Source organism: Antechinus flavipes, chromosome 2 (genome assembly GCF_016432865.1).
Source record: "Antechinus flavipes isolate AdamAnt ecotype Samford, QLD, Australia chromosome 2, AdamAnt_v2, whole genome shotgun sequence".
NCBI lineage: Eukaryota > Metazoa > Chordata > Mammalia > Dasyuromorphia > Dasyuridae > Antechinus > Antechinus flavipes.
In genome coordinates, this window is record NC_067399.1 from 339192584 (window position 1) to 339211609 (window position 19026).

At 36.4% G+C, this 19026-nt stretch overlaps 1 protein-coding gene across 16 annotated transcripts in view; it reads left to right on the plus strand.

The window, feature by feature from the left end:
• Nucleotides 1-8528, plus strand: part of GPHN (gephyrin) — a 725565-nt gene extending 717037 nt beyond the window's left edge. For all 16 annotated transcript variants that reach the window (XM_051977840.1, XM_051977841.1, XM_051977844.1 and 13 more), the window contains 2 exons: nt 3136-3232; nt 7516-8528. In XM_051977840.1, the coding sequence (XP_051833800.1) occupies nt 3136-3232; nt 7516-7649 (231 nt within the window). In that variant the 3' untranslated portion in view covers nt 7650-8528. The remainder of the gene's footprint in view (nt 1-3135; nt 3233-7515) is intronic.
• The last annotated feature ends 10498 nt before the right edge of the window (nt 8529-19026 follow it).

Consider the following 19026-nt stretch of genomic DNA (forward strand, 5'->3'; position numbering starts at 1 on the left):
TTTTCCTGGAACTGTGTTTGGCACTTAATAATAGTTTGTTAATGGGGTGATGTAAGTTGGTTCCGGGACTCTGGCAGACAGCATTTTAGAGTATCCTTATCTTCTCAGCCCAAAAGTCTCAGGAGCCCATCTGGGTATAGACTTAGAATAAATTCCTGCCTATGAGACTGTGTGGGACAGGTGCTAGACCCCCTTTCCCAAATTAACTAATCAGAGATATCTTCAGGTACAAAGAGAAAGCATTTATTTAATCTCTGCAGGGAGAGGCCCAGACATGCACCTGGGAACCTCCCACCATGTGCTCATGGAACCTGACCAGCTTTCGGCTTGCCGGGGATTTAAAAAGCAAAAGACCCAAGCTTTTTCATTGGATAGACTAAAAGGACATAACCATCCTTAACCAATGTTGTCTGCTTCCTATGGGTCTGACCTTTAGAGCCTGTGTGACTCCCTGCAACCCAAGGTTCAAGACTTGAGAATAGGGATCAAGGCCTAGGAATAGGGATCATGTGACTTAATCTCAAAATGAGAAAACTTCATCCAATCAGTCCCATTCAAGATCAAGGTGAGATCTTTCTGGTTAGTTTTCAGATTTAACTGAACTCTTTCCTGGAGATTGAAGAAAGCAATTACCGTTTGGCTCAGTAAAAAAGTGATCCCATAAACACTTCCTGGCAGAAGATGACTGATACCTATTTTTTGAAAGTGGCTAAGTAGTTTTTTGATCCCTTGCATTTTTTATAAATATTTTTTTCTAAAAAAGGCACAATACATTTTTGCCTTCATAATTACATTCAGATTTCCCGAAAGCTATATGGCTAATGAGAAAAGTACCATATAGTCATGATATTGTTATTGTGATTGAGTCTTCATTTTTAACTTTGTAGAAGATGACTTTGTTTTCTTTGACTGTCAACTCAGGCTTTAAAACAAAAGTTGAAGGGGATACCTTAGAGATTTTCTACCCAAGTGTCATTTTGTACATAAGGAAACTGAAGCAATATAAAGTCTTAAGTAATTTGTTCCAATTCAAATAGCATGTGGCAGACCTAGTAACAGAAACATTTCCTAATTCCTAGACTATTGTGAGGAGTACAAAAAAAATCAAAGCTCTCTACACCAAGGGAAATATTAATATGATTATGATATGAAACAGCTTGATTATATTAGGCTCATAAAATATTAGACAGACAATACAAGCCCTAAATCAATATGTATGAAAAAAATAGTATAAACTGAGTCTCCTAAATCATATTGATGAGGTTTAGATTTGGGGAACCCAAATAAAATTAGGGTTTTTGGTGGTCAGGGAGTTAAATGAGGTCTAGTGACAGGTTTGGGGTTCAGGGAATCAAATGGAGCCCCCCTGCAAGGATTCAGTGCAAGGGTAGGGAGTTTTGGGTACTCCCTTCTGGTGGCACAGAAGGTCAAACACAAGTTTGACCATGTCACTCTCCTGCTTAAGAAACTTCATTGAGTCACCTATCATGTGGCAAATGTAAAGGAATTTACAGACTAGATTGATAAAAGAGGTTTATTATGGGAATTGGAAGTAAGGTTTAAGTCTGGTTAGGGAAATAGGTGAGGGTAAAGAGAGGATGGCATTAGAAAGAGTATTTCAGTGGGCAGAGACCCTTGGCGTGCCAAGCATAGCATAGCATGGCATGTTTAGAACCTCTACAAAGAGAGGATTTTAGTTTAGCTCTTTTTATAATGAGAGATTTAGCTAAAAGAGGCCCGTGGGTCCCAAGTTGGCTTCTAGCTGGGTTTCAGCTAGAGCTAGAGAATTGAATTCAATGAGTTTCAGGATTGAGCCGACCCCACCCAGATAACAAAGATGAAACTGTTTGTCCTTCAAGGTGACAGGAAACTGTTAGTCCTTCCTCACTGAAGCAGAATTGAAGGAAATCTTCTTCTTTAAGGATTTTCAGAGTTTCGGGGTCCCTTCTTCAATATGATCAGCAAAGAGTAAGGGAGTATCAAATGGATGAGATTTTGTCAGAAAAAAACTTCTTGAGGGAAATAAATTTCAATCCATGTCCTGAAAGAGATAAAGAACTTGGGAGGAAAATAGGGAGGAATGATCTTTCTAAAGGCATAGCACAAATGAATACAGGCTAGATCTGTTGCTAAAGTATTCAGATTTCCATTTTTTCAAGATTTTATATAATTATGATTTCTTCTGGTTGTAATAGACTTAAGACTACTTAAAAGGTAAAAGTTTGAGGGAAATATTAGTTCCCACATACCTGAGCAAACCTTATTTATTCTGACATTGAATTAAACCTTCAGTGAGTGTGATGTATAATTGTGTGTTATTCAATTTAGAGAATACTCTTTAGGCACCTACTTATCTTGGTTCTTGTACCTGCTCTTTCTTTAGCTTATCAGATTTATCACTGAGGGGGAATTAAAAGTCAAACATAAAAGGAGTAGAACTTAAATCTGATTGGCTCAAAGCCTAATTAGTCAGTCAATGATATATGATGTGGGTGTATTGTTTTTGCTATGTTGGTAACCAAAGGATTTCTTTGTCCTTTTTCATTCCATGAAAAGGAGTCATCCAGAAGAATTCTTTTATAATGTTCTGGTTAATCCAGATTGTTATAACTCTTAAGAAAATTATCTTCACCATCTTTAATAATAAATCTTTATATGTATGTGTATATATGGATATCTATATCAATATGTAAATATATGTTTGGATAGATAGACATAGATATATTTCTTGGTGTCAAAGTATCAATGAGAAATTCTAAAGAGAAAATGTACTATGTCTATATGCTGGGGTTTGTTTGTTCTCCTCTTCATATACATTTAAATTCTTGAAAAGAATTTATTTATATGTTCCTTTACAAACTGCTTTGATTCTAACTTATTTATGCTGTATGTTAAGACAATCACTATCATTCCGGAAGTCTTTCTCTCCCATTAGGCATAAAGACTTATTGACCTTCTTCACCTGCCATTAGTAGGAGTAGTGACATTGAAAAGTGCACTGGACCCTTAGTATTGGTCCTGCCTGCCACATCATGAGAAAATAGCATCTGGTAATCTGGTTTGAACCAGTCACAATCAATGAGAGAAAAATAACAAGTTTTTTTTTTTTTTTTCCTTCACCCTTTGTTTCTACAGTTATCATGTGATGTGAAATTGGATCCTCGCCCAGAATACCATAGGTGTATACTGACTTGGCATCACCAAGAACCGCTGCCTTGGGCTCAGAGTACAGGTTAGTCATATCTGTGTTCAAGAAGGCTTCATGTACCTATTCTATGTACATGATTACTTACCCCTTTATACTGACTTGACTATTCAGATTATTGGAAATTTTCCTTTTGAAAATTAAAATAAGTTAAATGATTTCTGCAGATTTGGACATTGTGCATTATAACAGGCAAAAATAAAAAAATAAAACATAGATTCTTTTATTTTGTTTACCTAGGATTTACAGAAAATGAATTGAATTGTGAAAGTGGAATAGCAGAACACTTGTTATGAACTAAGGAGAAAGAGATAGGGCCCACAGTGGAGAAGATCTAGGTGGATGTTATGGGTCCAGAGCAGCTTCACTCTATCCTATCATGTTAAAATGAGTGTCTCCTCCAGTCATTCTATTCTAAAGACTCCAGTCTAAAATGTTGATGCCAAAGAGTAATATTTCAAGGTCCTATGAAGATATGTGATAGAATTATTTCCTATGCTTCCAGACAGCTCTACTATAGCTACTTTTTCTGCTTAGATGAAAAATCGATCAATTAAATACATCCTTAACTGTTGTTATATATACAAATGTATTTACAAAATCTGAAAAAAATCTTAAAGCAACTGTAAAGACTGGAAATGGAAACATACATGTCATATAACTAAAGCCACTTCTGATTTCTAAATTCATGTGGCAATTTTCTGTTTCCTCCATTTGTTTCCTCCATTTCAACTTCCTGATTCCAAAATTCTTAGCTATCTCTATTTTCTAACTTTATCTCTAATCTAGGTGCAAAGACTACATATGTTGGGGAAGAAATTATCCTGTTGTAATACTAACTCAGAGTCTGAAATTATTTTTACAAATTCCCCATTTTCTGTCATATCAAATGGGTAGCCTGAGTGTGGTATTTATGAAAGGAGAAAATATAGCCTATTGAAGCTATAAAAGTTACCTTATTGGATTTGATTTTGTATGCTTTCAAGAAAAATAATTCCCAGCAGTAACAAAAGCAAAAGATGAGCACCTAAAATTCAGCTATGAAAACACAAGTTTGACCATGTCACTCTCCTGCTTAAGAAACTTCATTGAGTCCCCTATCATTCTAGGATCAAATGCAGACTCCTCTGTCATTTAAAGTCCTTCCTAATACATTCCAAATTATCTTTACAGTCTCTTCCTATGTAAATCACATCCCTTGGCTTGCTTTGTACTTCAACCAAACTGATTTCCTTGTTTTGCCTCACACAACATCATTTTTTGTTACTGTCTCTTTGCCCAGGCTGCCCTCCATGCAAGGTGTTGGGGGAGAAAAAAAACAAAAACCATGTATGGATAAGCAAATATGAGATTACTTGAGGAGGGTAGACAGCATTAGCAGGATGAGAGAAGGCTTCTTAGGGATCACCAGAGTTGAGCTTGAAAAGAAAAAAGAAGGGTTTTGAAATGCAAAGATGAGGAGGGTTTAAATTCTCAGCTTGTAGGAAATCTTATTCATGTGTAGGAAATGTAATGTTAGGCTCAGGGAGCAGCAATTATACTTATTTACCTAGAAAATAGATTGTGTGAAGGAAGAAGTAATATAAAAGTAGCAGGATAGTTTGAAATGACTGTGAAGTATGTTTAAATCTTGCCAAGTTGAGGAGTTTGCATTTTAATTTAGAAGTAATAGGGAGAATTTATATAAACAGAGTGAAGTGGGAAGAACCAGAACATTGTACACAGTAACAGCAATATTATACGGTGATCAACTATGAATGATTTAGCCATTATATCAACAATATAATGATCCAAAACAATTTTAAAGAATTCATGATAGATGCAATAGGGAGCCAAAAATTTTTGTTCAGGGAATGACAGAAGACATATGCCTGAAAAAGAAAAAACTAAAACAGGGTGGTAGAGTGAGGTGAATAATAGCCTGAATTAGGACAGCAGTGGTTTAGGCACAGTGAAAAGTAAGCGAGAGATGGAGAGAACATCCACCAGACTTAACAACTTATTGGTTGTTGGGGTGGGAGTGAGGTGAGGGAGAGGGAAGAGTCCAGAATGGCACCAAGGTCATATGCCCCCTCTGAAGAAAACAGACATGGAAGTGGGTAAGGTCATCAGTTACATTTGGGATGTGTTGAGTTAGAGATGTTGACAACATAGCAAAGTGGAGATGTTTAACAGAGAATTGGCTATTTAAGAGAAAGATTGGGGAGGATTTGTAGATCTGAGAGTTATCTGTGATCAGTGAGATCATCATGGACAGAGTATAGCATAAGAAGCCAACAGATAAGAAAATCAGAACAAACCAAAGTAATGGAAGCTAAGGAAGGAGAGAATGTGGTGGTCATCAGCATCAGTGAGACCACGAAGGACAAAATCTAAGAAAAGGCTACTAGACTTCTCAGTTAACATCTTTGAAAACCTTTAAGAAAGCTATTATAGTAGAGGAGGATGTTCAGAGGAAATTGGACGTAGGGAGGAAAACATTCAGCTCTCTTTTGGACTTGGCTGGTATACTGATTTGAAACTATCTTTGTAGAAAAGATAATTGAACATCTAGCAGTTGTTCAGATCAAGGAAGTACATTTGCAAAAAGATCAGAAGTGAATGGATAAAAGGTGAAATCAGTGGCTGTAGATGACTTTCAGGCTCCAAGTCTTGTTAGCAATGAAAGAGAGCATGGAGAACAAGAGGACAGCACCCTGAGGGAGGATCAGGTGTTAGTGAAGATCTTCGAAGGGAAAGGAAGAGACCTGCTCTTTGTGATGTGAAAGAGTCCTTAGGTTGGGAGACACTGAGGCTGAAGGTGAGGGAAATGATGATCAAAAGTGCAAGCTCCCAGAGGAGAAAGGAGGAGAAGGAATCAAGGTACATAAGTAGAGTGGTGAGACTAGACAAAGCATGGAAAAAAGGAGTGGTCAGATGAAGATGTTTAAGGTATGGAATAAGGGAAATGAATAAGCTGACTATGTTTAAATGGCTTCCATTTTCTCAGGCAATTAGGAAGCAAAGTCTCCTGAGAGAGAGGTATGTTGAGTTTGTGGAGAGAATGTGGAGCAACCCCTGAGAGCTTGTCAGATAGAGAGTCAATCAGGGAAGAATAAAAGGGGCAGATAAGGTCACATGAATTTATAACATACCCATTGGTCACAGTTAAATGGCTTCCTTCAGTAGCTTTCAGCAGCTTGGTATTAAGAGGAGAAGAAGTGCATGGTGGAATTGACTCACAGATTAGAATTGGCAGCAATGATTAGTGGTAAGACAAGGGTCAAAGGATTCAATAGTGTAGATGATGTATGATTGAATTGATCAACTAAAAAGTCAAGAATATGAAGGCGGAAAAGTGACATCGATGACATAGAAGTTAAGGAAGGAAAAAAGTTACATGGAAGTGATCAAGAGAATATCACAGTTCCTAAATATGAGAGCAGAGGTTAGGATGGAGAAGAGAATTACAAGCCAACTACTGAATGGACTCCTTAAGAAAAGTAGAAGAATAACCTAGATCCTATTAGATAAAATCTACATTCAGAAGAATCTGGACCAAATGATATAGATGGGTGAAGTGAACCTTAAAGGCAGAAAAGTTTGAGATTTAATGGCAGCACTCCAGAAGCAGAGAAGCCTTCTTTCTGGCTCAGTTTTTATATTATTGTTGTTGCTGCTGCTGCTATTGAAGAGTGGCAAGAAATATCTTTTGAAGAAACTCAGTTTTTTATAAGCACCAGGGAAATGAATGGTTATGAGATGAAGGAGAGTTGTTTAATAAAAAAAATCTAGAGGTCCAGAAAGCAGAAGAGCAGAAGAATTAGGACAGGGGCAAGGCCAATCTGAATAGGGATGGTGGTTCTGGGAGAAGAAGCAAGAGAAAGGTTTTGAATCAAGCAGTAGTTTCTCTGCATTACAGAAATTTAGGGAACCATTAGGATGGAACAAGACAAAAAATAGTGAATTGGAACCCCTACTCTCAGGTGAGTTTTATTATGACCTAAAAGGAGAAAGGGTATGAGGTACAGGGAAGAAGAAAGTTGGAAAGAAAAGATTTTGAAACAGGAAATTGAAACTAACTAGCTTTGTGTCTTGAGCAAATCACAATGAAAATAATCTCAAAGTCATGTGAGACCAGAGTTTGAATAGTACACACTTTTTGGTTAATTATGTAACCACAGGCAAGTCATATAAATTCTCTGAGCTTCAATTATCTCGCTGTAAATTTTGCCTTACAGGCTCATGCTTGTGAGGATCAAATGAGATAATATGCAAATAAGATAAATATTTTCTGGTGGATGTTCTTTTAACAGACCTCTCTCTTGCAGGGAATCAGATGAGTAGTCGTCTGATGAGTATGCGCAGTGCCAATGGATTGTTGATGCTACCTCCAAAAACTGAGCAGTACGTGGAACTTCACAAAGGCGAAGTGGTGGATGTCATGGTCATTGGAAGGCTATGATGATCACCAGCGCGAGCAAAGCTTTGATGCATGTCTACATATCATTGACTGTATCCTGTAATATGCAACGGCACAGCTAGTTTTTTCTGATTTGGATAAAAGTTGATCAGTATAGTCAACATCTTGATCTATATTTCAAATGAATTTAAATAAATATCTTTTAAAAAAAACACCTAAAAATAAAATCTTAACAAAGAAATTTCTTCTGATTATATCAAAGCAACTTTTTCCTTTCTTGCAATTGCTTTGTGTGTTCAATGCTAGGTCTGATAGCGGTAGCTTTTAGTAGACAGCAGTAGGTGCCTGCAGAACTTGTGTTTTTCTCATCTTTAAAATACAACTACTTATGCTCTTTAAACAAGGCTGTCTGCTTATTTATACTAGCTTAGGAAACACTTGGATTTCCCTTCTTAGTATGCTTCATAACCACTTCACAGAGAGCTTTGGCTTGTTCTTTCTATTGTATCTCGTGTTTATGTGCACAGTGCCAAAAGAAGACTGTGTGGGAATCTCGCTCTGCCTTGGGGTGCACCACCCCCTTTGCAGCAGTGTCTGGGGGGAGTTTTTATCCCAGCAGCCACCTGGCACAGTCCTCTTGGGCAATAACTGGATACCTTTTATTTGAACAACAGAAAAAAAAATTGCTTCCTTAAGTGCTGACAGCCTTTTTAACCAATACATTTAAAAATGTACAGAACTAAAAAAAATATAAAGAATCAAAGACTGATCTTGTACAGATATTAGTGTTACCAGCATTCATGTGGAAATTAAATGAGCAGAGAAATAAGAAATCTAATGTTGAACAATTCTGTACCATAACATTTTCTGTAATGATATTAAAACTTAATGAATAAAAAAATCCTTGATCATTATTTAAAATTTCATTGTGTCAGTCTCCTTATTTAAAAAAGAAAAGGCTGTCTTACCTCTGAGATGGAGTACAGCAAGACTAAAAGAAAGGGAGAAGATATCCTGGCAAGGTAAGTTGGACTAACAGGGAACTTTCACTTCATAAATGTCCCTTTAGATAACTAAAAGATAAACTATCGCGGTAGTTTGAGCACTTTGGAGAAGAAGACTTAGTTGGCCAGAAAGGAGAGAAGATTAAGTTTTGCTAATGTAATGTTTCCTGGCCAAAAATCAGTGATTGGATCCTCATTTAAGAAAATTACAATATCTGGCAAAGGCAGGAAACTGGAAAGAAATATTATGATTCATTAGCTTGGAAGAGAATAATAATACAAACATACTGAAATTCAGAAATCTGTAGTTCTTTGGAAGAAAGAAAATAAGAAAAATCATATATGAGTACCTGGGAGATTATAAATCTTAGGACAAAAGCAGCAAATATATTGTATAAATCATGAAAAATTCAATAGATATTGTAAATACCTTGTGAATACCTTAGGAAGGGAAACAGTGTATGTATTAGTTGATTTTGCTGAACTATTTACATAGAATTATTAATCAACTGGCTATAATCAAGAAGCACTTCTAAGCTAAGTGATGACACAAAGACAAAAACCAGTCAGTCTCTGCCCTCAAGAAGCTTGTTGTGCAAAGGCATCATGTAGGAAGTAGCATTTACAAAAGTCTTTGAAAAACAACTAAAAATCGCATGAGACATATTAGGAGAACATTCCTTGCAGGGACAGTCCATACAAAGATATGAAGGTGAGGATGGATTGTCATGAAAAAGAAACAGCTTGGCTGGACTATAGAGTATGAAAGAGGAGAAAATACATCTGGAAAGGTAAATTGGAGGCTAATTACAAACAAAAGTAAAGGATTTTAAATGCCAAATAGAATTTGTATTTGTTCTAAAGGCAATGTGAGGGAAGAACCTGAGAAAACCTGAGGAACCTTTGAACAGAGGAATGACCTGGTCATGCTCATGTTTTCAATATCAATTTAGCAGTTAGGTGGAGGATAGATTGAAGAAAAGGAAAGCTGAAGGCAGGGAGACATGAAAAAGCTAATCCAGTTTTCTAGGTGAGTAGAATTATGACATGAACTGGGATGGTAACTATTTGAATAGAGAGGAGATAAATGTGACAATTTTTAGAAAAGAGATGTGCTTGCAAAGAAAGATAAAAAGATAATGAGTTCTGTGTTGGACATGAGTTTGAGATGCCTGATGGACAGTGTCTAACCAGCCATTTACAGGATGAACTGAGGAAAGACAGGCTGAACGAAAAGAGTAGACTTGCATTTAAATCTGAGAGTCATGGAAAAAACTGAAATCATTAAGAAAGCACATAGAAAAGAGGGCTCAGGAAAAGCCTTGGGATGCCTGATGGACATGGTAGGGTAGCATTCTGATGATAAATAAAGGAGTTAGTAGAAACAGTCACATGGGTAGAAAAAACAAAAACATTACAAAACAAAAGAAAAAAAAAGGGATTTATTGCAGAAAGATATGCACTGGTCTACATGCACATATTTAATCAAAATTATATTTTAAGTTCTGTTAATTCATGATTTAATTCAATAAACACTGATTAAGTCCCAATTGTGTAAAAAGCTACTATCTTGGAGGGGGAATGTTGAAGACACAAATACTATGTGTACAATATCCCTAAAGGGAAAACTAAGATAAATGCACTATGGTACAAAAAATAAAATTCAGAGAAGTCCAGGCACAGTGTGATGAAAAAATTGAGAAAGTAGAAATCATCTTCAGCTAGTGGGTTTATGGATGCTTCAAGGAGGAAATGGCACCTATATCAGGTTTCAGAAGTCAGAAATAGGGCTTGTGGGAGTTGACTGAAATGACAGGGCAGAGTTAGGCAGTCATCCCAAGCATAGGGAACAAAATGAGCAAAAACAAAAACAGAGTGAAGAATAAGGCTAGAAATAAGGCTAAAAAGATGAAACTGTTGATATCCAAGAACTGAAGGTTATGATTTATTTAGTAAGCAAAAGAAAAATAAGTGTAAAAATGAGCAGACTAATTCTACCTATCACTTTCACGATCAAAAATGAAAAAAAAAAAAAAATCCTCTTTGGCATTCAGAGTCCATAACAATTCAAAACTACCATTCTATTTTTCTTACACTTTACACCCCACTATAAATTCTCTGATTCAATGACACCAGTCTCTAGTATTCCCCAAACAATACAATCCATCTCCTAATTGTGAGCATTTTCATTAAATCCCTCTTAATGCTAGTGCTTTCCTTCTGTTAATTATTTTCCATTTTTCTTTAATATAACTTATTTGTACATAGTTATTTGCATCTCTGTAATTAGGTCGTGAGCCATAGGGAATGAACTGTCTTTTGCCTTTATTTGTATTCCAGAGTTTAGCATGGTATTTCATACATAGTACATGCTTAATAAATATTTATTAACTAACTTAGTAATGGAAGAATTGTACAGTGGAGAGACTGAAGGTACAAAAACTAGAGTGATAAGAATCTGAGTAAGGATTATGCCCACAGATGTGAAAGAGAGAATAGATGTAAGTATTAGATAAAGATAGAATCAAAAATATGTAGCAATCAACTGAGCAATGAAAAAAAAAAGCAAGAGCCAAAGGTGATCCCTATAGTTTCAAGCTTGGATGTCTAGAAACAATCAACAGAAATAGGAAAGTTAAATAGAGGGGCAAGTTTTAAGAAAATTCAACTTTGGATTTGAAATTTTGAGCTACCAAGACATCCAAGTAGAGCTATGCAGTAGGTAGTTGGAAATATGGAACTTCTAGTTCTAGTCTGAAGGAAAAAGTAGATTTTGCCATCATTAGATGAGCAACAGCAATGGATAAAATCACTAAGGATAAGAGTAAATCAAGAAGAAAGCCAATTGCATCTTGCTTTCTCTTTTTTTTCCTTTTTGATCTGATTTTTCTTCTGCAGCAAGATAATTGTATAACTATGTGTACTATTGAATTTAACATATATTTTTAACATGTTTAACATATATTGGATTACTTGCCATCTAGTGGTGGAGAGAAAGGGAGTGGAAATTTTGGAACACAAGGTTTTGCAAGAATCAATATTGAAAAATTATCCAGGCATGTGTTTTGAAAATAAGAAGTGTTAATTAATAAAGAGAGAAAAAAAAAGTAGAGCCAAAGACAGATACTGGGGGATGTTCATATTTAAAGGGTCAGAGGAATATGAGAAGAACAGTTGGAGAGGTAGGAGGAAAATTGATACTATTGTGTCATAGAACCCAAGGAAGTAAAAAAACCAAGATGAGATGGCAAAATTCATTTGTCAGGATAGTCATTTGTAGATGGTAGGATAGCAAGAAGTAATATATTAAGTAATCAATCAAAAAATACATTCCTCCCCACGTCCCCACCTCTACCCCACCCCCCCAAAAAAAAGGAAGAAAAGAAAATGCACCAGATCAAATCCTGATAGAAAAATCCAAGAAAAAGTCACAGTGATTCATTTTTCCAGCACAGGCCAACATAGCAAAATGGAGAGATTTGAGGGCACCAAAAAGGGGCCTGACAGGAAAGCACTCCAGAGTATTCCAATAGAGAAAGAGGTATTGCATCTGGCCAAAAGGACATTCAACACCCTTTTCAGGGCACCCCAAGACCCATTCCAGGATACCCAAGAAGAAGTGGAACCAACTGATAGCTTTGGTGCTAACTACCCAGTTTCCCATCTAGATAGACAAAAGAGAGTACCTATAACCCACCAATTCAGAAATAAGCAATAGTGGAGTAGCACAGATCTCCAAAGTAAGGACTTTCAAGATTTAAACCCAAAAGAAGAGGGTGACTCCAAAATATTTACAAGCAAAAAACCTCAGAGAAAAATACAGTTTGGGTACAAATTCAACTAGACTTCCTGGAAGAAATGTTGCAAGTGTCAAAGAAAAAAAAAGTTTTATAAATAAAACGAGGATGCTTGAAGGAAAAAATGAAAAAGAAATGGGGAAAAAAAGAATTAGAAAGGGAATTAACATCTTGAAGCAAGAGAAGCAACATTTTGCCCAATCAACAAACTCCTTGAAAATTAGAAAGGATCAAATAAAAGCTGAGACAAGAAAAATTAAAACTAAGTCAAAAGACAAAAGAGATGAAAAAGAAGATCTCAGTAAAAACAACTGATCTGGAAAACAGACAAATGAGAAAAAACTGCTTAAACACCACTGGATTATAAGAATGATCAAAAAAAAAAGAAAAGAAAAAAGAACCCAGACAAACATATTTCAAAAAAATCTTAAAAGGAAAATTTCCCAGAATTCTTAAAACCAGAGAGCAAAGTGAAAGTATCTTTTCAGATACATCAACCACATCTGGAAAAAAAAACCCAAAATGAAAACTTCCAGGAACTTTATAGCCAAAATCCAAAGCTTTCACATCATATGTATGGCAAGCAGCCAGAATAGAAGGAATCTAACTAAACAAGGCTTGGGCTAAAGATGAATACACTGGGGAGGTGGGAAGAAGAAAGGGAAAGAAAAACTATGGAAAATTATCTCACATTCAGGATGAAAAAACAGACATTTATGGCTAATACTTGAACCTCACTCTTGCCTTATAATGCCAGAGAAACTGAGGCAAGATAGAAATTAGAGAGTTTTTAATAATTTATTTGAAAGGGAGAGATTTACTGGGACCAAATGATTCCATGGTTTGGTCCCAGGGCTGAATGAAACTATCTTCTCCAAGAATGCAGTAGCCAATATGAATTCTCAATGACATATATATGTATATGTGGCTCAGAAACGGGGTAGACAGAGGCAGGGGCGGAGTCAGGGTGCTGAGAGCAGGAATATGGGACTAACAATCCAGTTCTCATAGGGTGGGTGGAGTCATGGGGGACATCTGATAAATTGGGATTACAGAATGGGGAGAGGCACCTAACATTCTGATGATGTCTAAATAGAAGGTCTTTTCTTTTTATCAAATATTCTGATGATTAGGAAGGAGGGGTGTTGTTACAGGATTGACTAGAACAATTAGGAATTGAGGCAGAACAATTCAGGCAGGACAATTTGGGGAAACTGAGTTAGGATAATAAGAGAACTGTGACAAAACATTCCACACTCTCTCTCTTCTGAATATTAAAATCATTGAATTACCTTTCTCTAGAAGGTCTCAGCACTATAATTTTTGACCAACCCTATGTAAAGTAAATAAACCAAAATAAAACTAGAAAAACACAAGGACTTATGGCAAGGACAAGTTGCTCCCTGTTAACCCCATAGTTAATCAGCATTACAAAAGGCTCTCTGTTGCAGAAACAGCAGGTCCTCTGCAGTTGGGGCATTTTAGCCAGAGAATCCAGTTTGAGATGGACAGTTCCCTGTGAGTTAGATCTGTGGTCATTTGTGCATTTAACTCAGCTTCTGCTTATATAGGGAATAGCAGTGCTCAAGACAGTTCTACTGCCCATCCTAAGAGGGTACCCCAAGTATGTCAGGCACTCCAAAAGGGGGGAAAAGGTGGGACCTGAAGTAGCTCCACCTGTCCCCAGCTCAGTAGAACAGGAGCTGCTACTAAGAAACAGATTTCTGAGCAGATTATGCAGTTAGACCAAGGCAGGCAACCCCGAACTATTAGAGGCCTGATACCAAAATGCTGAAATATTAATTAAGGAACTGGGAATTCAGGACTGGAGAAACAGACCAGAGAGACTGCCAGTTCCAAGACAGGTGTCTGATATGTGGCTATTTCTAAAAAATAATCTCAAAGACTCAGTCTGCCACGGCAATTCCAACAGAATAAGGGATTCTAAGGTTAAAGCATAACCAGCAAATCATAGTCCAGTAAATTTAAACAAGGAGTAAAAATAAAAAGGACTGTTTAAAGGATTTCTAATTCAATCTGAACTATTGAGATAGGGGGTGGGGCAGAAGTGCCTAAGACAAAGTGAATAGGGGTTCCCATTCCCATTCTTTCAGGCATTTTGAGAAAAATATACCAGTTTCCCCAATTTCCTATCTCTTCCTCCCTTTTTTTCTCATGGAAAGGAATTATCAAATGACCATTCCACATATAAATCCCAACCAAGAGTGAATCAAAAAGTGGACCTATCTCTTGAAATCATTTGCCAAAGCCAAACCTCTGAAGAAAGTGGCTGGAACACACTTAGTGGAGGGGAGGGAGGGAGAATTCCATGTGGCCGCCCTTCCCCCCACTCCACCTCCAAAGAGGCAGGGGGGAGGGAAGGCAAGCCCATTTCTCCCTAAACCACCCAAATTCTTTTCCACATGCAAATTTTCTTTCTAGTCTCTGCTAAATCAACTTCAAAACTATTAAGATTCACAATGCATTGGATAGCTAAATGATTCCATAAAACCCACATGTCCAGCAAAGCTGGCTTTAAAGCATAACTTATAATGTTATAATATAATATAACGAATTACCCAAAGTAAAGGTAACATACTTTATCTAATTAGAAGCACGTGACCCCTTTCAAGCAAGTTAAAAGAACTTCACTTTAACAAGTTCTTAAGATTTTATACTTAAAGATAACCAAATCTAGCCTGCATAGGCAACAGTAAAATTATTTCCCACAATTTTAAAACTTCCCAAAAGAATACTCAGAACAAATCTAGCATGCAAAGGCAATAGTAAAATTATTTCCCACAATTTCAGGATCATCCTATAATTCCTAATCAAATATTTTCTCCTGCTTGAGTTTCAGTCAGATAAGGTTTTATTGCCCTTTACTCTAGCAGGCTTTAAAAACCTGCTCCAAAGAAAAAACCATCAACCAGTTTAAAATACTTACAAATTAGTACAACAAATTAAAAGTTTAAAATCACAAAACATCCAGACTTTACTCTCCAGTGGCTGAAATGAAGGTGTCCACAATCAGGCTTCAGGCATGGTTGTGGCTGAAAACTGCTCTCTTTCTGGAGGCTCTAGAAACAAATCCAGAGGGCCGGCCTCCCAGACCAAGAACTCAGATCTCCTGCTGCCCTGAGGCCCAAGGTGGAGACCCATAGGTCTCTATTCTCTAATCCTGCTCTAATTTTCTAATATCTCAGTGGGAAACCTCCAAAATGTAATGCCAGAGAAACTGAGGCAGGATAGAGATTAGAGAGCATTTAATATTTTATTTAAAAGAAATTTACTGGGACCAAATGGATCCATGGTTTGGTCCAATGGCTGATTGAGACTATTGTCTCCAAGAATCCAGCAAACAATGCCAGTTCTCGTTGACATATATACACGTGGCTCAGACATAAAAATATCTGCAGTTCTTTTTGAAGTAGCAAAGAATGGGAATCTGAGGAGGTACCAATAAAGTGGAGAATGCCCAAACAACTTTTGGTATATTAATATAATAGAATACTTCTGTGTTTTAAAAAATGATGAAGAGATTCAGTGTAGCAGCAGCCCTTCCTATTAATGACCCCATTGCTCAAGCCAGCCATGTCAAAGAGGCCTAATTTTGGCACTACTTATTCCTGTTTGAGAATTTTTCAGAGCAGGAAAGGGCAGATCATTGCCAGTGGTTAAAGAATAAGGACCATCTCAGTCATATTGTTTTCACTGACAGAGAACATTTAATCAGAGATGCTCAAGTTGCAACAAATCCCATCATCATAGTCTTTGATATTATACAGTCAGACATGAAATATTTCATGATGATGAATGATACAGCCTAAGGTCCAAATGGGGCCACAAGGAAAGACCAAAGGCTTCTATTCTATTTTCTATGGGCTTGACCAAGAAAAAAGACATCATTGCAGCTTAGAGGTGGCACTTTTAATGCCTTCATTCTTAATTTCAAAGATGGCATCTTTGAAGTCCACAACTAGGGGTACCCACCTAAGTATGGAAGACCTGACAACTGGCCTTGGTAACAATTTCATTGTTGAATTCAAGCAAAAACACAAAAAGGACATCAGTGAGAACATCAGCTATCTGCTGACCGTACAACCCTTGGGAACATGCAAAGTGTACCCTTTCTTCCAGTACCCAGGTAAATATTGAAATTACCTCCCTCTATGAAAGTATTGACTTCTCTACCTTTATCACTCATGTATGTTTTGAAAAACTGAATGATAACTTCATCCAAGAAACACTGATCTCCATGGGAAAGGCTCTAAAGGATTTAATTTAAGGATTACTAGCTAGTTAAATCATAGATTCCTGACATCATTTTGTGGGAGGTTCTTCTTGTATCTCCAAGATCTTCAAGAAACTTCTGCAGGGCTTCTTCATTAACAAGGAATTTCAATGCTGAAGATTCTGTTGCCTATGGTACAAAGCTGACACCTTGCCTGGAGAAAGATCTGAACTCACTTGAATCATATGTATTTACTATAGAGGCGGAGAAATTTCACAGCAAAATTGTGATAAAGACAAACAGAAGATCCATGACAAATTGAACAAAATAATCAACTGGGTGGATAAAGACCAGCCAGCTGAGAAGGAAGATTTTGAGCATTAATAGAAAAAAATCAAGACATCTATAACTCCATCATTACTAAGCTGTGGATTTCCCAGAAATGCTTTTTATAAACCCACCATAAAAAAGATTTACCAAATGCACCAGATGAGAAAACATTTTGTGTAGCTTTTCAAAAACTGAAGGATGCAAATCTATAGCCAAAGTAATAGCAGTTTAAGAGTTAACATTTATGCTACTGTGTAAATCTGGACATTATTAATACTTGAATCTGTACAGAGGGAGAAAAATGAGCAACACTGCACTTTATTATTACTAAAAACCAGTGGAAATGCAATTCTTGAATCTGGCAAATAAAATGAAATAAGGAAGAGGAGAAGAAAAAATGATAAAGGGGATGGTTTCAGAGAAACCTAGGAAGACTTGCATAAACTGATGTAGAGTAAAGTGAACAAAACCAGAAGGACAATTTACACAAGGACAATAAGATGTTTAAAAAAAAAAAAAACTTTAAAAGGGCTAAGAACTCTAATCAGAGTTCTTAATTCCAGAGGATTAATAATGACACATCTACCCATTTTTTGATAGAGAATGGAAGGATTCATTGAGTAGAATCAGATATATATATTTTTGAACATGGACAATATAAAAATTTGGGTTTTTTGACTATACACATTTTCTTTTGTTTTCAATTTGGGAAGCGATTGGGATGAGAAGATGAAGAAGAGTTTTGCTGATTGAAAAAAAATACAATTTCAACAAGTATAGAATATGAAAAAAATACTCTATTGATTAGAGAAATATAAATTAAAACAACTTTGAAATACCATCTCACAATGACCAGCAGGATGATTTCAGAAAGGTTTGGAGAAAAGAAAGGACACTGGGAAATGAATATAAACTGTTTGCATTTTTGTTTTTCTTCCGGGTTATTTATACCTTCTGAATCTAATTCTCCCTGTGCAACAAGAGAACTGTTCAGTTCTGCACACATATATTGTATCTAGGATATACTGTAACCTATTTACCATGTATAGGACTGCTTGCCATCTGGGGGAGGGGGTGGAGGGAGGGAAGGGAAAAATCGGAACAGAAGTGAGTGCAAGGGATAATGTAAAAAATTACCCTGGCATGGGTTCTGTCAATAAAAAGTTATTAAAAAAAAAAAGGCCTGGAGAGACTTACATGAACTGATGCTGAATGAAATGAGCAAGACCAGGAGATCATAATATACTTAAATAACAATACTATATGATGATCAATTCTAATGGACGTGGCCTTCTTCAACAATGAGATGAACCAAATCAGTTCCAATAGAGCAGTAATGAACTGAACCAGCTACATCCAGCAAAAGAACTCTGGGAGATGACTAAGAACTATTACATCGAATTCCCAATCCCTATATTTTTGCCTGTCTGCATTTTTTATTTCTTTCACAAGTTAATAGTACACTATTTCAAAGTCTGATTCTTTTTGTACAGCAAAATAACTGTTAGACATGTATACTTATATTGTATTTAATTTATACTTTAACATATTTAACATGTATTGGTCAACTTGCCATTGGGGGGAGGGGATGAGGGGAAGGAGGGGAAAAATTGGAACAAAAGGTTTGGCAATTGTCAACGCTGTAAAATTACCCATGCATATATCTTGTAAATAAAAAGCTATTAAAAAAAAAAAGAAAGAAAGAAATACCATCTCACATCTATCATGTTGGTTAAGATGACTAGAAAAAACATAATGATAAATGTCAGAAGGGATTTGGGAAAACTGAGGTTCTAATATTGTTGATAGAATTATATAAACTGATTTAGCCATTCTGGAGAGCAATCTGGAACTATGCTCAAAGGGTTATAAAAACTGGGCATACCTTTTGATCCAGCAGTTTCTTCTGGACTTATATCCCAAAGAGATCATAAAAGAGGAAAAAGAACCCACATGTGCAAAAATGTTTATTAGCAGCCTTTTTTGTGATGGCAAGGAATTAGAAATTGAATGGATGCCCATCAGCTGGGGAATGGCTCAATAAGTTATGGTAT